We start from the raw sequence: 22,327 nt of genomic DNA, 5'->3' as shown, positions 1-22,327 counted from the left end.
CCTGCTCAGAGCTGAGCAATGGTCTCCCCTGGTGCAGGCATGGGCTTTGCTCACCTCCAGCCTTGCCCAGGTGGTAGTGAAAGGGAAAGATCTGGTCCCTCCATTTCAGTCTTGAACAGAGCAGCTCTGCAAGGCTCCAGGCTAAGGTTCAACTCACTTTGCAGCAGGCAAAGAGCAGTTTGGGGTCAGGGTCTTCTCCCCAGGGGAGACGGGAGCCAACTCTGCTGACTGCAGATCCAGAGCACAGGAGATGATGGGAAGGCTCCTCGGATGCCACTGGGAAGGGCTGGTTTGACGGGAATAGCAGCAGTCTGCCATGGGACATCTGTAGCTGGCAATTAGAGGAGTGAACCTCAGGGAATGCCTACAGCAAGGATGCCAGGCAGAAACACAAAGCGGGTGGGACATGGGGCACAGCAGGTTCCTGGAGGAGATGGTAGGATGTGGATCATGGGTCCTACCCCAGAGACCCTTCATTCCCAGGGCAGGTTGGAGGGAGAAGACCCTACACCAGGCAGGAATACACTACAGGCATGCTGTGAGCAGGTGCCAGCTGGGGTGGGCCCCTCCTCTCCATGGCACCAGTGGCTGGAGAGCACCAGCAGGAAATAGCATGATTTAATCCCCTCAGCAGCAATAACAATGTGTCTCCTAAAGGAGATGAGTAGCTTCCTCTTCAGATGCGCAAGGGCAGAGGGCTGGTGCCTCCTGTCATGAGTCTCTCCTACTTTCCTCGCACTTGCCCTTCTTCCATCACTGCTGCCATTTTGTTCCTCCTTGCAGAGGGATCTCTGGTCCCAGATCAAGGCAGGATAAGGCCAGCTATGGAGCAACCTGGGGAAGGAACCAGGAGGCTTAGACCCCTCTAGCATTCATATAGGACCCATCATATTGGCCAAGTTGTTTGGCTGGGGCCACGTGCCTCCACAGGAGCTCAGCACTAAGTGGGACAAGTGGGTCAAGAGCTGTGGGGTTGATATCCCGGCTATCCCTGAAATATCCTCTCCAGGTAGCCTACTCCAGCTATTCCTGGAAGCATGGGGAGTTCAGCAGCCCAGCCGGAGCCAGCAGTCGTCAGCCCTCTGAGTCCAGGCAGCAACTTCCTCACCACTACTGAGTCCATACAGGTCCAAGTGTGTGTTCTTTGCTGCTTTTTTCTTTGGTTTTTTTCCCGCTTTAAAGAACGGCTTTGGTTTTGGGTCATACTTTGCCCCTGACAAGGCAGCCACTGCCTGCATTTGCCACTGGCTGAGACGAAGGCAGCCGAGGAAGACCGTGAACTAGAGCCTCACCAAGAGCACTGGCCACCCACAATTTGCGCAGCGGCGTCTCCAGACTGGCAGCTGCCTGCACCTCACAGCAGACCATCAGGAGGGCGGTGGGAAGCTGAGGGGAGCAGCTCGCCCCGCACACGGTTACTGAAAGAGTCCTGAAACTACCGCATATAATTTCCCCCCCCCCCCCCCCAAAGACTACCCCCTCGTGGAACCGCGGTGCCTTTGGCACTCGTCGCTCAGCTCAGCCGCACAGGCTCCCCCACAGGGGCCGGCAGCGGCGCGGGAGGCCCCTCTGGGGGACCGCGGCCGCCATCTTGGCGGCGGGAGGGGCGGACCGAGCCCTCGGCGCAGGGCGACACCTGCCGGCCGCGCTGGGCAGCGCTGCTGCCGCCTCCCAGCGCCCCCCCGCGCCTCCCGGCTCCCTCAGGCGCCCGGCGGGGCCCGGCCCGGCCGCGGGCAGCGGGCTCCCTGCGGCGGGGTGGGCGTGGGGCTCATCTACGAGCCCCACGGGGGCACAGCCGGCGCCGGCCCCTTTTCCGCCCCGTATACCCTCGGTGCGTCACCCTCATCGGAGGGAGGTTGTCCCCCTCACTCCCTTGCCTCCTGAGGCAACAGGCCTTTGGCTCCCCAAGGCCGGGACTGGGGGGGGCGGGTCCCCCAATTTCTAGCAGTTTGGGGGCAGTTTGGTTGCCGTTGGTCAAGCGACACCCCACGTGGAGCTGAATTTATAGACAAATCCAGGCACGGCGAGGTAGCTGCTAGGGTTTTTTCACTCTTTATTGCACTCTTTAGTCTCTCTAATTCCCTGTTTGCCTCACACCCTATTTTTGCTAAGGGAAAAAAAAAAAACAACCAAACTTTTATAACAATTCTGTCTATCCCCTAGCAGGAGAAAACAAAGATCAGAGTGAGCCTAGCAGGGGTCACCAATTAACCATCCAGCAGCAGCCTGGCTAACCTGCTCGCTCAACAGTCCTTCAGTCCTAGCAAACACAAGCTTGTGCTCCTTCACTGGCCGGCTCCCATCAGCCAGCCCCGCACCACGGCATATGAAAACATAATAGTTCTTGGCCTTCATAGTGGTTTTCTTTTTTTCATCTTTCTGGCATACCTTTCCGAAGCCTTTGCCAGCTCTCTCCATAAATAGGAGAGGGTAGGAATGTCTACTGAAACTATGTGTATCTACACACACATATGTGGTAAACAAGAGAATATCCTGGCCCTGGGAGATGGGGCTTTCTGAGAAAGCAGGCAGGACCCTAAGCATCCAGGAGAAATCTGGAGGGGGTGACCCCTACACGATTGATGCTCGTGTGGTCCCAGCACCAGCCATGCCTAGAGGAGGGTTCTCGGGGCAGCTTTGAAGCCACAATTCAGCCGGCTCCCTATGAGAGCCTCAGAGCCCAAAAACCACTGGGGATCCACACACAGCGAGGCCCCGGGTATGTGCACAACCCAGAAACCAGCTGCCCCCCAGCCAGCCAAGGAGCCAAAGCAAAGCTTTAACTGGCTCTCTGACTTCAACAGCGTGGGCTTAGCTGGGCTCCAGGAGGCAAAGCTTGTGCACGGGCAGGGATTGCCTTGCATCACTGCAAGAGAGGAAAGCACAAATACAGTAGACCTTCCACAGAGTCTGGTCTCTACCAGTACCCTGTGGCCTTTCCGAGCCCTTCATGAGCTGCCCGCAGGATCGGGACAACCTATGGTCTGATGTACACCAGACCAACTGGGCTGGTGGCCACCTCCCCAGAGTGTCCTCAGCACCCTCCCTCTCCAACTAACCCACCACAGGTTTCATTTACCTTCGGGACAGCTTGGCTGCGTGGCACTGGATGCCAGGAAAAGGCAAGGTGAGAGGAGCCCGGGTGGCTTCTTCAGGGATCTTTGCCTTCCCTGAGGCTGTGAGGAACAGCTCTGTCTGGCTGCAGGGAAGATCACAACTCTAGGTTCTGAGATACTCTTAAAATCAAAGTCCCCACCACGTTGGCATCCATCCTGTCTGTTCTGCAAGAGTCGCCAGGAGCAGCAGCCTGGCCACGCAGTCCTCCAGGGCAGGGAGTCCCACAGCCGTGTTTGCTCCTCCAGGCAAAAGCAGGGAAATCTGAACCACGAAGGGGGGGTGGGGGTGGATCACCCCACCCAGCTCCTGCTGACCTAAAGATCCCACTGATCTTGTCTGTTCTCAGCCAGTCCACGCTGCAGCTTGTTCCCCTACGTAGCCAGGGTGCGGGGAAAGCCTCTCTGCCAGCCCTGCAGCCTGCTGGGTGGCACAGTTGCTGGAGAGGGTCCCCAGCTCTGCAGGGTGCCCAGGGACACTCACCTCCGGCAGACCACGAGGAGACACAGGCGAGCCAAGGGGCTGGCTTGACACGCACCGGAGGGGTGCAGCGTGAAGCACAAAGGCTCTCCCATCCTGGCCGCTCTGCCCTGGAACGCAGCATGGGAACCGCTGCCCAGTGCAAATCTGTTCCTCATTATCCATTCCGTCTGCTGACTGATTCCAGCTCCGTCACCAGCCACTCACTGCACAGCCCTGGCCAGCTCGCATCCCATCAGCCAAGCAACTTCTGCACAACTTCACCAGCCAGCGCAGTGAGGCGGACTGGGACCAGGGCTGCCATCTACCCCTCCAGAGGTAATTCTGGAGTGAAAATGAATCGTTCCCTGCACCAACAGGCAGAGGAGGCTTCCAGTGAAAGCAGGGAGCAGGGATGGCTGCTTCACATGTGAAGAGCGGGAAGGCAAACACTGGAGAATTCAGGAGAGGTGTTCAGTCTGACTGTATCCAGGTGAGATGGATGCCTGGACAGACAGGAGCAGGAAGGAGCAAAGAACGGACTGATGTGTCTCCAAAATATGTGTACCCAGATACGATCAGACTGAACTCCTGAATTCTCCCGCATTTGCCTTCCCACTGTTCTCCATGAAAACGTGAGCATGGCAAAAGCCTCTGCCACGCTTTGTGCTTGCTGGGGCCAAGTGGGAAGTAAGAAGCTGGGCCCCCTCAGTAGCTACCCACCGTTTGTGCCTGTGTAGGCCATTGTGAAAACATCACGTGAGGGTGTCAGAAGTGCTCCAGAAATAGAGCAGAATGAAAAATCACACAAGGTTGCCTGTGAATCAACAGTACCCTTGCTGCAGTGGTGGAGAATGTGAAGCTGGCAGATTCAAGGAAATTATTATTCCTCTTGACTTGGTACCTGTGAGACACAACCGGCTACCAGCTCCGTCTGGAGCTTCCCAGAACAAGACATAGACATAGATAGATAGATAAGAGAGAAGCAGCTTTAGGAAGACAAGGCAAAGAGGGGAGCTATCCACAAGGGGAAACAGAGAAACCAGAGCCCAACTCTTCTTAGAGACACATTTGGAAGAACAGGAGGCAAGTCGGACAACCTGCATGAGGGAAAATGCTTGCTGGGCATAAGGAGAAAATCATTCTATGCAAGAGTGGTGCAGCTGTGGTGTGGGTCTGGGACAGGGAGGTGGTGACACCTCCATCCTTGGGGGCTTTCCAAACCCAACGGGACAGGGCGCTGAGCTACCTGCTCTAGCTTTGCCACCAGCCCTGCATGGACCCAGTGCTGGACCACAGACCTCCTGAGCCCCTTCCAGCCTAAAATTTACCTCATGGTCCAACATGCATAGTGCAATGGCGAGGTGGTGATTTTAAGACAACTGCGCAATGCTGCTGCTTAGCTGACTTGGGAGATGGCCAACACCAATCCATCGCCCACAGCTTGGCTTTTCCATCCAGCTGATGTTCCTGTTACCAGAGCCGCCTTACAACCCCTGCTGACTTCACAAGTTCTGGTACCATGGAGAAACTGGAGGACCTGAGCATTGGAGAAAGTAAATCCCCATGGAAAAAATGTGCAGGTTTAATGGCAGGCTCTAAGGAGAAGCCTGCGTGCAAAATGACAGGTCTGTGATAGCCAGGCAGCTTTGGAATGGGGTTGCTTATAGTAACAGTCAGAGGGTTGTATGTTCTGGGTTACAGTCTGACAAGCAGTTCCTTTGGTTATGCCTTAGTCTGTCCTGGAGAAGCAGAGGTTTGGGCACATGTGTTCATGGTTTGGCCTGGTTCTTGTGTTTTTCCACTGAAGCACTTTAGTATTTTTAGGCTGAAAGACACAGCTTTGTGCTATGCTGGAAGGGTCAGAGCAGTCCTGTGCAGGCAGGATGCTGCTGGCTATCTCTGCCTGTAAAGTGAAATACAGAGATTAGAGTATGAGAATAAATACCAATAAAACCCTGTAGGGAAGGGTGTAGTAGGAGCCACCATCCCTGGTAACAACATGGCTAGGGTTGAGGGTGGGAGAAGGGGGCTCCAAGCTCACCAGCTGCTGGCTGGTGGCATGGAGAGCCTGCACACACATTAGCTGCTAGGCTCAAATAACCAAGTGAGACAGCAGCAACCAGCCTCAGCATTTCCCAAAGCCGAGACATCTGCTTTTCCTCCTCTGAGGACCTGAATGCTGCAGACCCACCAATTCCAGGAAGACAACCTGGCCCACGCAACCTGGTGCACCGCCAAGGTGATCATGTCTGCAGGAAATGCTGGCACTGCGGTCCGGCACGCAGAGCACGGCTCGGCCAGCATTGCTGGCCAGTGGGATGTGAGGCAGATGGGAAACATCAGGAGGAGCAAGAGCTTCCGCGGGGACCAGTGCAAAGCTCTCAGGGCTAGGAGCTATACAGGGACACTGCCAAAAAGGACCTAGAGGTGACAGTAGATGCCAGGTTGAATACAAGCCAAACATCTATCTTGTGAATCAAGTAAACCCCATTTACTCTCCTTTAGGAGAAGCAGAGACAGCAGATCGAGGGAAGAGCAAAGCCAGCATACACCAATGCAGGGAGGTTCCTGTGACCCAGAATACCCTGAAACAGATGCCTTTGAACCATATTTCTGGCAAAGAGAGAGGAAGCATGGACATGGGAAGATCTGGGCTCGCAGCATTCAGCTGCTGTGCAGGCAGCCATGACACCGGGCAGCAAGGGCCCGGCTGCCTGGTGGCCTCTTGCTGGCTGCTTACTGCAGCATGGCCTAATGACAGCTGCAGGCAAGCTTCTCTTCGGAAAGAATTTCATATTTTCCGCAAACATTATTGAAAATAGGAAATCCAGTTAGGCACATCGAGTCTGAGAAGGGGGCTGTGGCCTTGGGTGGAGAAGAGCAGAGACACACAGGGACATGGTGCCTGTGAGGGAGAACTGAACCAGGAGTTGCAGGAACCAGGATGTGCAGAAGTTCCCAAAGAGCAGAGACCACACCGCGACGTCTGCTCCAACTCTGATTTATTGAACATTACAAAATACTCTGCATATATTTTCACATTAAAACAATATTCTTGCAAATAACATATTAAGTCTTGAGTCATTTGTGGTGCCCATGGCTACAGAAAACACTGACCCAGCTAGAGATTTAGTATGGCCCAGTATCAGAAATCAAAACCAGAATAAGGCATACCAGAAATGCAAAACTATATAAAAACCTTTTAAAAACCTCATGCTCAACTGGTGGAACAGGTACAGAGCAGAACAGCCTTTGCTGAGCCTTGCTAACAGTACCGGGGGGTACCATCAGCTCGCTTGCCCCACATTGGGCTCACTCACCCAGTGCATCTAAGTGTCCCCTTGACACCCGCTGTCAGCATGCCCACATACTGGAATAGACAATTAATTACCTGCTTTGGGGCATTAAGAGCCCAAGGCCCCATTCTTCCCCAAGAGAAGCATCCCCAACCCTCCCACATTGCCAGTGCCCAGCTGCCATGCCAAGCTTTTGCATGCAGTTCTTGGGCAGCAATTCTCGGCCCTTGGGGTCACACCAGGAATAATTCACTGTGTGGGCCATTGCCACTGGGTCCCACCACCCTCTCAGGAGGGATCAGGGATAGCTGGGTGGCAGGTGGTGGGGACAGACCTTTGAAGATGCACTTGGCTCTCGCCCATGACCCCTGTTCCTCATCTACATTCATACCTGCTGCTCGCTCCGCTCTGTGCACCATGACCAGCCCTCCCAGCTGATGGGCCCCAGGCAACTGGAGGGACTGGGATGTGGGCAGGATGAACGCCAAGGATGCTGTGCAGGGCAGCTGCCTCCTAGCAAAGCCAGACAGCTGAAAACCACAGCTATTGGGGATACATCCAGACAACAGGCGTGAGGCTGGCACAGCAGGTCGGTTGCTAGAGGAGTCCCTGTGCATACAGGTTTACTAGTCCAGCTCCTGGTGGAGACAATCCCCAGGAGCGCTGCTCCCAGTCCTGAGAAGGTCACAGTCTTGCCTCTGTGGTACCTCCATAACCCAGGGAATGCAGAGCTGCTGTGGCAAGGAGCCCACCTCTGGCCTCCTGGCTTTGCTCCACGCATGCTGTGAGGAACCAGCACTGTAACCACCTTGAAGTCAATGGCTCGGTCGCTGTGTGTGGATGGGCTCTCGTGCACCAGCCATCACTCCCAGCCCTCTCCGCAGAGGTCTCCTACTCACAGCCAGGCTGGAGATCAGCTCATGCTCCTACACCCGCAAGCAGCCACGGCCCGTTAACCAGCACCTCCACACCTCAGGGCAGCACGGCCATGACAGGATGGAGTTTGGCTGGGATCCCAGCCCTGGGAGGAACATCTCTGGCCTCCCAGCTCCAGAAATGTGTAGGGACCAGAGAGGAAGAATGAGATTTGGGGTCTGTGCCTCCCTGGGTGGACAGGGATTGTTGGTACCTGCTGTTGCAGCATGAAGCCCAGTTATTGACCAGTTTTGCATCATTAGGTGTATGGGCAAAGCCCACCCTGGAGTCCAGCTCTGGGAGGAGTACTGGGCTCTCCTGCCACTCCTGGAGTTTATGGAGACACACACAAGCTTTATAATGCAAGACAGCAGAGCGGTCAGCGGGTCGCAGCCCGTCCGCAGCCCCCAGCCCCTTTCTCATCCACAGTCTGCCTCAGAGGTGGCTTGCTCTGTTGAACATCAGCCATCTGGGCTCCGTGGCAGGCAGCATCCTGCCCTGCTCCTCTGTGGCCATCAAAGGCTGCAGCTCCTGCTGCTCAGCGCCATCCGGGCTGCTGTCACTCTGCGACCGGCCGCTCTTAGAGACATGGCTGGGGAACTGGAAGCAGGAGCCCTGCTCCGGCATCACCTGGCTCGCAGACTGGGGTTGTTCCTCCAGCACAGGGCAGGCGAATCTCCTGTGCTGAGGTCCACTCTCAATGCCTGGGGGGGAAGCGATGCTCTCCAGGGAGGAGATGCTTTGGTTCCACGCCTTCTGCATATCCACTGGCACAATTTTGGTGGTCTCCGAGGAGACATAAACAGCCAGATCAGCCTGGTCTCCTTTCCACGGCAGCTCCTTCTCTGCCAAGGTGGGCGATGGTGGGATGATGCAGGGGCTGGGGCAGACATCCAGGCTGCCTGGGGATGCAGAAGGAGGGACAGTGAGAGGGATCTTGCACAGCTCTTGCTCTCTCTCTGGGCCCTGCAAACATTGCAGAACCAACTACTACCAAATGGCCAGCTGGCCCAGGGATGCATGAGCTACAGGGAGGCTTTGCCATGCCTCCAGAGCCACAGAGAACAGTGATTCTCCCATTCATGCTCTGCCAACTTTGGTTTTGCCCAGGCCAAGGCGACTTTGCTCCCTAGGTGGAGGAAGGACAAGCTACCCAATGGCAGATGCACTGGCGTGGGAGCATCGGTGCCTACCAGGAGTTGTCTTTCCCTGTAGGACCTCATCAGTGGCTCGAGCGATGAACACAATCCCTTCATCATCCTCTCTCTCCGTCTCCGAGCTATCGCTCTCCTCCTCCTCTGAGCTGACCATTACGAGGACAGGAGCTGCAGACAGATGGAGGGAGTTGGTTTGGAGGTTGGGGCACCCTGTGGGGGAAGGACTGCACCCACGGGAGAAGGACTTGGTGCTAGCACAACCCTGGGTGCTGTCATGCCACCAAGCTGGCAGCGGGCAGGCACAGCAGGCTGCTTTCATCCCACCCCACCATGTCCCCTAGCCAGGACCTGCAAACCTCACCTGCCACTGGCCTTACCTGCCTCCTGCCAGGGGACATTTCTGTGCGTCTTCCCATTGGGTGCCTCTCTGGTCAGAGAGATGTTCTTCTGCAAAGGAAGAGGGACTGGCTGGGACCTGCCCCCTAATCCCAACCCAGGTGGCCCTGCAAGCCAGGGTAACCCCAGGGACACAGATTCCCACCCCGGCTAGATGGCAACTGGCAGACAGTGGTTCCTAGTCCTCAGGCATTGTATCTTCATGGCCCTACAACAAACAGCTCAGCTGCAATGGCTTCAAAAGCCTCCAGATGAGAGAAGACACCTAAGGGTCAATTTAACGTGCCTTGCCACACTTCTGAGCCTGGATCTGCACCAATGTTCAGGCTACTTTATGCTGAGTGCTCTTGAAAAACAAACGTGAGGCTCCTCCAGGGCTTGGGACTGCTTTGCCTAGGGAAGAGCCACTCCACGGCAGTGCTGGAGTGGTGGGGACACGTGGACATGAGACATCCGCGAGCTCACACGCAGCACACGCAGGACTGAGATGAGCTGCTTTCCCTGCTAGCTCTGGAGCTGCCGATGCCCTGCAGCACCTCACCTACACCCCAAAGGACTTCACTCTCTGCATCCTGGGGGAGGCCAAATCTCAGAGCTAGGAAACGATCAGGAGGTTGGGAAGTGCTTGCCTTTTTCCTGCCCTTTTCCTTCAGCCTGGCCTTGTTCTTGGAGGAGCAGACATTGTGCTTTGTGGACTTGAAGGTCTCCAGCCGCCTCTTCATGTTCTGCCGGAAGATTTCTTTATCTTGGCGCTCTTGTTTATCTGGAGAGATGAAGTGACGGCTGTAGCTGGCCTTGTACTGGCCGAGGGAGAGGCAAAGAGACACAGGGTGAGCAGCTGGCCCCACAGAGCATCCTCCATCCCTGCTGCTCTTGCGGGTGCTGCTACCCTCAGGGTCAGCCGCACACCATGGCCAGGGAGTGCTCACCCGCCGGCGGGGCTTGTAGAGGCTCCCTCGCAGCACATGGTGCATGGCAGCATCCTCCTTGTCCCGGCGGCTCCGTACTGTGTCAATCACCTGCAGGTCCAGGCATGCACCACTCCCGCTCTCCCTCCTGGCAGGGAGATGGAGATGGAGGGAGGTGGAGATGGAGATGGCAGAGCTGGGCTCCATGCCTGTATCCTGCCAGCCCCCTGCCAGCCCTGCCACAACCCAGCCCCAGGGAAGAGGGCAGCTGCAGGGGGTCCAGCAAGGTCTGCCCAGGGGATGCTCATACTCACAGGAGGTTTGTGACCGACGACTCCGACATGGATGTGCGGCTGGGCATGGAGGGCAGTGCCAGCTTGGCAGCTGAGAGCACGTGGCCACCCTGGGAGGTGGGAGAGCAAGGCTTGCATCAGGGCAGCAAGGACCCAGCTGGGCTCGGGGGTCCCCACTGCCTGGCCAGAGGGTACACATGTGGCCATATATGGTGGGGACCGCCATCCCAGGCCAGCTGGCTCTCATCAGGGCCATCCTGCTGCCCAGCTCTCACCACATGCCCCTACCTGGTCGACAAAGCTGATAGCATCACGGATGTTCAGCTTGTAGTAAACGTCCCAGATCTCGTCCCGCAGCCTGTAGGCAGATTTCCGCATCAGGAGCTGGCTCAGGTACTTCTTGTCGAACTGTTCCCACCTGCCACAAGATGAAGACACCGGTGGTTTAGCTCCCAGGGTACCATGGCCAGGGACCCCCTGCCCACGCAAGGTTGAGTGTCCAAAGCGTGGCGAAAGCAGGCTGGGCATGCAGGACCTGGCTGTGCCCAGGGACATGCTGCCAGTGAGAGCAGGAGGGGAGGGGACATGCTGACCCTTTGTCCCTGCCCAAGGGTAAGCCAGAGACCGGTGCGTCTGTGGGAGGCGATGGGAACGGGACTGGGGCTGGTGTGGCTGCCCTGCTGGAGCGCTTCCCCTCCAGGAAACAGGCTTTTCGCATCCTTTTCCTGTCACAGTGCTGCAGATAAACACTGCCTAGGCTTTAACAGGGCTGTTTCCTCCTCAGCGCTCAGCGCAGCTGCGTCTGTGGGGAGGCATAGGGCCATCACCACCACCATGGACACCCCATGGCCCTCCAGCCACTCCAGCATGGGCAAGCAATGCCAGCTCTCACAGCATTCCCAGCTACCCCCACCTGATCTCTCTCTGGGATGCTTTGAGACCTCAGTCTGCTGCACAACAGCAGCCAGATGGTCCCTTTCCAGATGGACTGATGGACATACAGCCTTCCTGGTCCTGCTGCCATGCCTACAGCAGGGGTGTCCTCCAGCGGGGACCCTGCAATGTCCCCATGGCTGGCATGCACCCCCATCCACCTGATGGCTGGCAGAGGATCCTGGCTAAGACACTCACTTGTCCCGCCAGTAATGGTAGCCATGGTGCCCCACGATGTCCTCCACCGCTGCCAGGATGTGGTCAAAGGCCTTGAGCGAGGAGAAGAGGATGAGAGTGGTGGCAAGGCTGTGGGTGCCCCTGGGGGTGCTGAGACTGTGCATTGCCCTCACCCAGCCCCAGCGGTGCAGGGAGCCAGGCAGTCTCCAGCACCAGCACCTACGTGCTCATGCAGCTCCTCGTTCAGCGTGGGCTTGTGGTGGTCACTGCGCTTCACCTTCAGCCATGTCACCAGGGGTTTGATAGTGAGGCCCTGGAACAGCAGGAGAAGGCAAGGGAAAGACTGGGGGGGTGAGAGGGTGCGTGGCTGGGGCACGGGGAGCAGAAGCAGCTCAAAGTGACCAGGGACAGCAGCTGTGCCAGCCGTGTGTGCCCCTACCAACCCAACCCCCTGCCTCCAGGACCTGGGCGATGGTCCTGTGTCCCAACAGGCAGTGACCATGTCATACCCCCCCAAGTTCTCCCTCCCCTAGGCTTGCATCCATCTGCTGTGCAGCTACCCTTCTTGGGGCACAGGTACCCCAGAGCCAGGGGCCATCAGCAGCTTTGTAAAGAGAACAGCCTGGCCAGGCACACACCATTGCTGCTCTTGGAGCCAGTCCAGAACAAGAGGCCAACAGGGAAACAACGTGGGCCATGGCCCCACCATCGTGACAGATGCCACGGCGGTTTTGGTGACGGATGGGGTGCCAGGAGGCACTGAGGAGCAAAGGTCACTTGAAAAGAGGTACTTGCCCCAAGCACATGTCCCCAGGCACCCGCCTGGCCCCCAAGGCCAGCTCTGGGGCAAGAAGGCAGCACTGGAGGAGGGCATGGTGCCCATCCTCACCTGCACAATGACAGTGAAGAACACCACCACGATGGTTGTTGCCACAAAGTAGTCCTTGGCTTTCACCTTTGTCCTGTCCAGCAGGATGACCAGGGCAAAGGCCACGGCCCCCCGGAGGCCACCATATGACATGACCACCTGGTCAATCCTGTCCAGGGGGATGAGGCGGAAGTGGTTGAGCACACAGGTCTGGAGGACAACACCTAGGGAAGAAGTAGGAGAAGAGCGTGGGATGCTCGCAGCGCCCGGCCTCCTCCTGGAGACAAGGCAAAACCCCAGCCAGGAGCTGCCCCAGCCTTTCTTGGGGGATACCACTTTTGGGCATGAAAAGGGCTGGGTGCTACTGGCCAGAAGCACAGTGGGGCAGACTGACCCACAGCTCTGAAGAGCAGGATAAAGAGCAGGGTGCCCAGCACCAGTGCTGTGTCCCATGCCCACTTGGAGGTGTCCACAGCCGAGATGCCCAGAAACATGAATATGATGGTCTCTGAGCTGCTGGCCAGGGTCTTCATGGTGTACTTGACCGTGGTGCGGGATTTCTGGGAGATGTTGGCTTCCACGTACTTCTTGCAGCAGATCCCACAGAAGGTGACTCTGCGGAGGAGCAGAACGAGCTGGCATGACCCTATAGCAGGATGAGGAGTGGGTCTGCTCGCCTCCTCTTGCTGCTCAGCACTGCACCCCTGATTTCCCAGACCCCACCGGGGAACACCCCAGTACTCACGCCAGGATGGAGGAAAGCGAGACCATCTCAGCAGCAAGGTATGCAACATAGGCCAAGAGGAAGACGAAGAGTGGCTCAATGATGCGCACACGCTTGGTGAACCGCGTGATCAAGGCCAGGAGAAAGGCAAAGAGCAGCCCCACGGCCGTGCCCCCAAGGCTCACCAGGAAGAAGGAGGCTGGTGGGGGGAGAAGACTCATTTGCACCATAAGCAAGCAAGCCCAGCTCTTGTGCCCCGCGGCCATACCATGCTGAGCTGGCCAAGCCCCATGCTCCCATGGGGGTCCCCACCAAAGCACCCCATGATGATGGCTGGCATGTGACCACTGGGATGGAGGTGACAGAGCTGTGGTGCTCAGTGCCCACCCCACTGCACGACAGCACCCGTGCTTGCCCCCCACACTTCCATAAGGGAGGAAGAGGTGGAGGGGCTGGTGGGGCACATACTCACCTACCCCCTTCATGTAGTCAGTGGCATGGATGTGTGCTGGGCCCAGCTCCACAAAAGAGTTGAAGACCTTGTACAGCACCTGCAGGCAAGGCAAATCCCTTGGGGAAGGCAGGGAATTGCCCTGCCTTGAGAGGGGCAGCACCTGCGGGCAGGATGGACCCTGCAGAAGAGGCATCGTCTGCCCCAAATCTGCCAGGTGACACAGCTCATCTCGGCAGGCAAAGTCCCCCAGGGCCAGGAGAGAGGAAAGACCAAGAGAGCATGGCATAGGCCTGCCTCCGACCTGGGGATGTCACCTGCATCCCCTGCCCATCCTGGGGGACTTCAGTGCCCTGGCCCACGTCAGGCTCCGCATTAGGGTCCCCCAATCTCCAACTCACCACGGTGACAGCATCATTCAGGAGAGACTCGCCAAACACGATGATGAAGAGGGTCTCATTTACATGGACCTCTTCAAAGACAGCCAGCACTGCCACGGGGTCCACAGCTGAGATGAGGCTGCCGAAGAGCAGGAAATCCATCAGCCCAGCTTCAACGCCTGGATCTGCTAGGACAGAAGGACCAAGCTCAGGCAGACTGTCTGCCCCAGAGCCTCTCTCACCAGGCTGAAGCCTGCCCCTCATCTAGTCCCGGTGACTTGGCTACAGCATCCCAACTTGGAGTGCAATGGGCTGAGCCTGGGAGTGCCCCCAGACCTCTGGGGTCCCCCAGGCAAAGCAGGGCTCAGCACACCCTTGCTGCAACATGAGGGGAGCAGGGCTTGGATGTCCCCCTTGGCACCCAGGTGCATCACAGCCCCTCTGGCAGGTATGCACAGAAGGAGGCTTAGCAGCCCCACCTCAGGTCCAGGCATCAAGTGGTTCCTTGGGGCTCAGGAGAGCTAAAAACACAGCTCAGACCAGCCAGGGCCAGTGGCTCCAGCCAAGGACAGGGAACGTGGCAGCAAGCCAGCAAACCTAGTCAAGGTCAGTGACAAAAATAGCAAAGACGTGAGTCAGCCCAGTGCCGAGCAGGGCCCGTTTGTCCTGAATGCTTGACGGTCCTGCCAGAGCACTGTTCCCAGGATGCCAGGAGCCCACTACTGCTATAATTCCTGGGAATCCATGGCAGGGCCAGGCAGTGGGCTCTGAACTTGGGGATGCTTTGCACCTCCAACCCATCTTCTGGGGATGTGGCCCAAGCTGGGCAGCCCTGTGCACCCACCCATGAGCCCAGCTCGGTGAAGCCCCCAGAGCGCAGCACCGGTGGTGAAGGAGTTCCAGAGCGTGCCCACCACCGCGTAGGTGAGGATGGCACCAATGTTGTCAAAGAACAGCCGGCTGGGCATGAAGTAGCCCGAGTCTAGGACAATGGGGGGCAGAAGGAAGAGGAAGAACATGTTGGGCTCCAGCTGGTACTCGGCCTTCTTCGCCACAGCCAACACGATGCCTCCCAGGCCCAGCCCCAGCAGGATGAGGAGGCAGCTCTCCGGGACGATGGACGTCACCTTCCTTGACAGGTGGAAAACTAGGAAGGAAAGGAAGAATGAGAGCATCAGCCAAACAGGCACATGGACAGAGCATCCCAGATCCACAAACTCCACAGAAGGGTTGGCTGGTGCACAACGGACCCTGGGGAGGACAAGGGAGCATCTAAGGCTGCTTCATGGCCATGTGTGTGCAGAAGACCTTCCAGCTAGCTCCCAGATCAGGATTTCAAGTCCCTGACTCTTTGCAATCTCCATCTCCTCCTCAGCCACTGTTTAATAAGCTAAGCAGCTAGCTATTTTGCTTTTCTTGGCCTCTGGTATCTGCACTTAAAGGATAAAAGCAGCCAGCAAGCACATTCACAGCATCACAAGCAATGCTGGCTGCTGTTTGAGACAAGGCATCCTAGTTCACTGGGACACGTTACCCCACTCAGAGACGAGGACACTCAGCCCTGGTGATGGGGTGACTTTGTTTGCAGCCATCTGAGCAAGCAGACAGAGCAGCATGCAAACCACTGCAGCACAAGCCAGTCAGACGGTCTCTGTGCCAGAGCACAACCTTCCTTAGCACCAGCTAACCTACCTGCATGCAAAAAACAGGCACACGGGAGCTGCAGATATAGAGATGCTTTGAATAATCAGTGTATTACATGAGAGGTTTGGACCAAATCTTAAACTGCCATGGAACAGGATTTATTTTTTAAAGCAAGCAGAGTGTGCCCTGGTATTCATCCATCAGCAATGTGGCAGTGAGCCTGCAGCTTAGGCACAAGCCAGCGGGACGTCACGCCAGCCAGCACAGGGGAATCGCTCCTCCAGGAAGCCTTGTCCCCAAGGCCAGAGTGTCTTGTGTAATCCCAAATCATTCCAGCTTCCAGGTGGGCAACGCCCCATCCCTGCGGATTTCTCCTCCCCAGCGCAGGGTGCTGTATTTTTGCTACCCCCAAAGGGCAGTGCTTGGGGAAAGGCTGCCGAGGGTCACAGTGGTTTTGCCCTCGCATCATTGAGTTCTGCCATCACTTGTGACATCCAGCCCAGCTCTGCATGACATGACCATCAGATGAAGAAACCTTCTCCTGGGGAGTGGGTTCCTCCAGGCACTTCCAGAGCCACCTCTGTCCTTGAGCACCCAGCAGGTACAAGGGACATGAGGGCAGCCTCTGTGCCATCACTTGGCTGCAAGCCCACCCCTGCGGCCAACCCAAAACCCAGTCCCTAAAGCCCTTTAGCTGGACTAAAGGTGCCCATTGCTTGTGCCAAGTCATCCCACCAGAAGGAAAGCTGTGCTGTGGTCACACATCAACCCTAGGTCACTTGGCTTCTTCCCTCCTTAGGAACCCCCGTGGACAGACCATAAGGTCTGCCTAGCCCAGGGTCCTGTCTTCAGTGGCATGACCTGGAGAGAAGCCCGGGAACAGGCAGTGCTTCATCAGTAGGTTTCCATGTCTCTCTGCCCTTGTCATTCTCCTCTGAACCTGTCCCAGTCCTGCTCTATCCTTTCTGGGATGTGTACCAGTGTCCCTGAGATGCAGACACCCCGAGAACTGAGGTCGTAGCCTCCTGATGTTCTCCCTTTCTTCTTTCCTAACACCTCTTAGTTAATTTGCTTTCCTTCACTGCAGCTGAGCACTGAATTGGAGCAAATAATTCAATGTCAAAGATCCAATCCCTAACCAGAGACAACATCTTTGAGCCCACCACTGAACATGCAGGCTAAGGGGGCCACTTTTCCTCTTATTGAGACCCTCACAGCAACCTGCGCTGCTCCTTGGCACAGTAAGCCCTGTCCGTGTCATCCTGGCAAACGCCGGCACTGCTCCCCTGCCATAACATGCCGGGAACACTGTCACAGCCAGCAAGGGCAGAGCGGCGAGCACCAGGCTGGTGTGATCTGCAGCTCCATCACCAACCACCTCAAGGGAAAAGAGCTGCAGAGCACCCAGGGCCAAGCCTCTGCCATAGCTCTGCAGCCAAGTGCCCTAGCCACAGAGCCCAGGGCATCCACCCTCACCTCCAGCCACCTCCGCTCACTGCCAGCGGCTGCAATTCAGCCATGGAAGCAGTGGCGATATGGCCACTACAGCCCTCCAAGCAAACCCACAGCCCGGAGGAGGGCTGACTGAGCTCCGGCCCAGCCGAATTCCTGCTAAATGACCGCACAAGCCGCAGCAGAGCCCTGTTCACCCCACGCGAGCTTGGCGAAGGCAGTGCCGGTGGGCGAACAGCGCTCGCTCAGCGCCTGCCGCAGGCTGCGAAACCACTTCCCACCCACGGGAACAAAGCTCTGAAGTTTTCAAGAAGGGAACGAGGCGTCCAGCCCCTTTTTGCATGCTCGGGAGCACTGCCAAGATCCCCGCTCCGTCAACCCATCTGCACTCCCCATACTGCAGAGAGATGCCCTGGCAGGCTGGAGAGACCCGGGAGAGCCCACAGAGATGCCATGAGGACATGGCTCCTGGCTGTCATCCCTCATTCATTCTCCTGAGCCAAAAACTTGGGCAAAGAAGGGAGCAGCATCGATGGGAAAGACCCTGCTTGTCCAAAAATCTCCTGGCTGAGCGGGGATGCTGCTACCCTCCCGAGCAAATGGCAGCACACGAGCTCCTCTGTGCCGCAGGGAGTAGCCAGTGGGGATGGGTGGAACAAGCTCTAATTTTACACATGCTAGTCAAGGATTTCAGCGTTAAAGGTTCCCACAGCAACAGTAACTTAGCCACATGTGAATTAACTTCAGAGCCATAATCCACACTCAGGCATCCATAATACAGGATTTGCCATTGGGAAGACTCAGGGCCAAAACCTGCTCTGCTCCTCCAGTGCTTGGGAAACGGTGAAACACCTAAACCAAGACACAGGCAGCTGGGGACAGAGGTGACAGTGCAAGGACAGAAGGTTGTGACCCATGGGGATGCTGCTGGGTGGAAAAACATCCATCTGCTGGCAAACCCCTGCCCATGGGGCAATGCTCATCACTTCCCTCTTCCCACATCCCATTCAAGCAGATCTGTGCTCTGCCCAAGTACGGAAAAGGCAGCAAAGCCCGGATGATGCCTTGCTGTGCAGGAAGGCAACACCCAAGCCAGTTTTTTCCCCGCCCCGGGTGTTTGCTGGCTTGGGGCACCCCGGCATCGTGACCGCCTCCGAGAACAGAGGCTGCAGTGTCATTTCCCCATCACCCAGGCATGGGGCCGCTTCCTCCCCTGCAGTCACAGGGCTGTGAGCTGGCAGCCCAGCGCCGCAACTGCAACGGCTCCTCTGCGCCAGCCTACGCCCAGCGTCCACAGCCACCGCAGCCGACGCTGTCCCCTCCACTCCCCAACATCCGACGCTGTCCCCTCCACTCCCCAACATCCTCCGCCCCCAGCTCCAACTCCTCTGTGGGCTCCTGTGCATGCATGAAGTCGCACGCCACCTTGGGGGACACCCCTGCCAGGGTGCTGCCCACAGCCCTCCCTCCAGGTCTGGGTGTTGCTCCTGGCTCCAGGCTCTGAAAATCCATCGGACACATTGGATGCGCTGAGCCAGGCAGCCCGGAGCTACCGACCATCAGGGTTGCGTCTCCCCGATGGAGAGGGAGAGTGGCCATCAGCTCACCTCAGGCCTGGAAGAACGTGGCAGGGCTGTGGGCTTGGGAATGACCCCAGCTCAGGTCCCCCTGCACCAGCCAGCACTGCTGGGGCAAAGGCAAGGGTGATGAGGGGAGCATGTCAAGGGAAACCCAGACAGGGAGCAGCTCCACAGAGACGTTTAAGAGAATAAAATAAGAGCCAGGGGAAGGAATCATCTCTCTGATCTTCTGCAGGTAGGAGGGACGTGCTAGGCAGCTGGAGGTGGCACAGCTGCAGACAGAGGGTTGTATTTTTAAGCTCACGACGCCCTTTAATTCATTCCTCGCGATGCTTTAGGTCTCCCTTGCGAGAAGGCAAGGAAGGAGAGGAGCGCAAGGTCCATGGCAGTGGTTTTGATGATGCTTGGGACAAGCAGAGGCCAGCTGGTGGTCACAGCTGTAGCTCTCCCCTGAGTACTGAGAGCTGCTGCTAATCCCTGGCTGCTCAGAGACTCCGAACCTGTGTTTCTTGAGCCAGTTCCAAACTAAGAGGGTGCCTGCACCCCTGTCGTGAGGGCTGTGCCCACAGTGGGGGCCCCCAAGGAGGAACCCTGCCTCAAGGTCACAGTCTCGTCCCCTGGGCCCAGCACAGCAGGCAGGGAGACTGTGGGGGACCAGCCTTGCAGAGACCCTGCTCAGCACCCACATGCGGGTGTCCCGTCCCCAGCACCCGGGGTGCTGATGGGGGGCAGAGCCCTGCGGCAGATCACACACATCCTCCTCGCACCTTCCCACGCAGCCTCCCGCAGAGGAGCCTCCCCCCGGCTGTGCGGTCCTGTGTTGGGGAGCACATGAGCCCGAGGCCATGCAGATCCAGAGCGACCCACCGGAGGGGTCCACAAGCACAGACCCATGCCCAGGCTGTCAGGGCCACATCCTGCCAACGCCGGTACCACCGAGCCCTTCCCAGAGCTGGGGGGAATCAAACAGCTTCGGGCCCTGCCAACGGCATGTGCTGCGCCAGCCTTTGGTGCATGGGACATCCTTTCGGGCACCTCTTCTCCTCCAGACCCCTCCCTCCTCTGCACCCACCCATCCATCCCTCGCAAGGAAAATGGGCCCGGAGCCTCCGCGTTGTCCCTCGGGCTGTACCTTGTCACCACTCACCATCCCACGGAAGGGGATGGAGGATGTGGCGTGTGGTCGTGCCAGGCCACCGCAGCTCAGCTGAGGATGGTGACCAGCCGGGCTCTGGCCATTTGTCCCCATGACCCGTGTCCCGCTGTGCGGTGGCACCCCTCGCCCCAGCTACCCCCTGCGCCCACCGAGGATGTCACATCCCACCCTGTGTGCCCCGGGGGTGAGCGCAGCTGCTCCCGGAGCCCCGGGCGACCGGGGGGGTGGGGGGGTGGGGGTTGGGGTACGACACACGACACGACACGGGGGACACTCACCGATCTTGGCCAGGCTGGCCACCAGGATCCAGGCGGCCACCAGGCAGGGCGCCTGCACCTCCCGCCACTGCCACCGCAGCAGCTCGGCTCCCGCCGGGGCGGCGGGGCCGAGGGAGGCCGCCGGGGGCTGCATGGCCCCGCGCCGCTCCCCGCCGCTCCGCCGCGCTCCCGGCCCCCGCCCGCGTCACGCGCACGTGGGGCCGCGCCGGTCCGGCCCCACCCCACGTGCTCCGCCCGCCGCTCTCCGCCCCGCTCCGCCTTCCCCCCCGCCCCCCGCCTCCGGTACTGCCCCGGGGTCTCCTGTACTGCCCCCGGCCCCCCTGCACCTGCCCCGGGGCCTGGCACCGCCCTGCTCACCCCATGCATCCCCCTCCACCCCAGCTCACCTGCACCCTCCCGGTGCTCCCTGCCCCAGCGCGGTCCCCCCGGCATCACCCTGGTGCCCCCTGCCCGTCCCCCTGCACCTGCCTCAGTACCCCCTGCCCCGCAGCAGCCCCCCTGCCTCTACCCTGGTGCCACCCTTGCGCCATTCCCCTGGCTCCTGCCTGGCGGTGCCCCCTGCGTCACTCTGGTGCTCCATGCCCTCCCCTGGTGCCCCTTCTCTGCCCAAGTCCCCTCACCCTGGCTCCGGCCTCCTTCACCCACCAGATTCCCAGTCTCCCCACCTAATCTCCCCCCCCCCCCCCCCCCCCCCCAGCCCAGCCCCTTCTGCTGCCAGCCGAGAGCATCCATCCCTACCCCAGCCGCTGCCTGAGCACCAGCCTGGGAGCACCCCAGGGTGCCCCCCATGGTTTCTGGGTCCCTCTCACCTCCCCAGCCCTCTCAGACATGCTTAAAAGCTCCCACTTGCCCACCAACCCTGGGCCATCTCCCCTGCTCCAGGAGGTGCCATGTCTCCCACATCCCATCCCTGTGGTTCCCAGATCCAGGGCCCTGTGTCCTGGGCAGGCAGGGAGGGATGCCCAGGCAGCCCAGGGACCGGGGATTCTGCCTGGCGGGGGGCAGGAAGGTATGCTGGTGGAGTGCTTCATGGAGAGCCAAGCTCTGAGCTGTGCCCATGTGTCCCTAGAGCCAGAACTGGGCTGGTTCTTGACTGGGCCGAGGCCTCTGGCTGGTACTACCTATGGCACAGGCACCGTCGGACACCGAGTGCCAGGCAGAGCCTGCAGGCCAGGGAGGAATGGGCTGCAGGACATCCACCCTGGCAGCCTCGGCGGCGGCGCCTCTTCTCATGTCTCTGACCTGGCACAGATGTGCAGCAGACATTTGCCAGAGGAAGAAAATGGCTGGGGAAAGCAGCCTGCTGCTGCCACCCCCTGCCAGCCAGCTCCTGCCGGGAAAGGCAGCACAGGAATGGTCTCGCAAAGGCTGCTGCTGAGAAGAAGCTGCTTCTCACTCCCCTTTGCATAATTAAATCATGGACCCAGCCCGTGTCGCTGCTTAGGTGTCTCTGCCGAGCTCCCCTCCAGTCTGCTCCCGCCTCACTCCTACTGCGAGCCCAGGCTGGAGCCAGGAGCGAGAAGGCTCCCTGCCCACCGTTCCATCGCGTCAGGCCGTCGTGACGATGGTGCCTAGGTAATCAGTCAAAAAGAAAGTAGGATCACCTTTGCAAAAGCTTTGTCTTGCTGGGTTGCGCTCAGCATGCCCCGAGACGCTTCATGCTGAGTCCAAGAGCAATGAGACCTCCCCGTGTCCTCAGTCCCATCCCCGGGGCAGCCGCGGTCTCCCCTGGGTCCTCCCGGGGGTCCTGGCTCTCTTTTGCGTGCTCCTTTCCAAGCCCACCTTAGCCATGATGATGAACCCTACATGATCCATCTTGGACGTCCTCATTAGCATCGACACCTTGGATGCATAACACCCTTGTTAGCATCAACACCGGCGGTACCGCTGCATCCCTGGCTCCGGGCTTGCCCGGGGCAGAGGGCGGCTCCTCCCTCCGCCGCTTTCCCCGCTGGCCCAGCATTGGGAGTTTCAGCCCTGCCGCCCACCCGTGCTCCAGTTCACCCGGGACCACCAGCCCCACCCGGCAGCCCGGAGCATCCCGGACACCGGAGCATCCCTCCGGCGCGGGATGCAACTGCGGGCGAGCAGCCCCCGCTACGCCGCCGGGACGCCCGCGGGAGGGCGCACCGAGCGGGTTCTC

At 58.6% G+C, this 22,327-nt stretch overlaps 1 protein-coding gene across 4 annotated transcripts; it reads right to left on the bottom strand.

The window, feature by feature from the left end:
• Nucleotides 1-6,561: 6,561 nt before the first annotated feature.
• SLC9A5 (solute carrier family 9 member A5) lies at nucleotides 6,562-20,348 on the bottom strand. 4 transcript variants are annotated; one of them, XM_049805968.1, is made up of 16 exons: nucleotides 20,185-20,348; nucleotides 14,919-15,221; nucleotides 14,096-14,262; nucleotides 13,716-13,794; nucleotides 13,265-13,442; nucleotides 12,914-13,134; nucleotides 12,541-12,743; nucleotides 11,875-11,964; nucleotides 11,673-11,743; nucleotides 10,830-10,959; nucleotides 10,563-10,651; nucleotides 10,270-10,396; nucleotides 9,970-10,140; nucleotides 9,322-9,391; nucleotides 8,981-9,112; nucleotides 6,562-8,689 (listed from the first exon to the last, which is right to left on the bottom strand). In XM_049805968.1, exons 1-16 carry the CDS (start codon nucleotides 20,315-20,317, stop codon nucleotides 8,223-8,225), a joined length of 2,631 nt encoding a protein of 876 aa, XP_049661925.1. In that variant the 5' UTR covers nucleotides 20,318-20,348; the 3' UTR covers nucleotides 6,562-8,222. The 4 variants fall into 4 exon arrangements, with proteins under 4 accessions (XP_049661925.1, XP_049661927.1, XP_049661926.1 ...); XM_049805970.1 differs by having other exon boundaries at nucleotides 12,607-12,743; XM_049805969.1 differs by having other exon boundaries at nucleotides 14,096-14,259.
• Between the last annotated feature and the right edge of the window lie 1,979 nt (nucleotides 20,349-22,327).

This window comes from Accipiter gentilis, chromosome 7, assembly GCF_929443795.1.
Source record: "Accipiter gentilis chromosome 7, bAccGen1.1, whole genome shotgun sequence".
NCBI classification, from domain to species: Eukaryota; Metazoa; Chordata; class Aves; order Accipitriformes; family Accipitridae; genus Astur; species Astur gentilis.
This window is presented reverse-complemented; position numbering and strand designations above follow the sequence as displayed.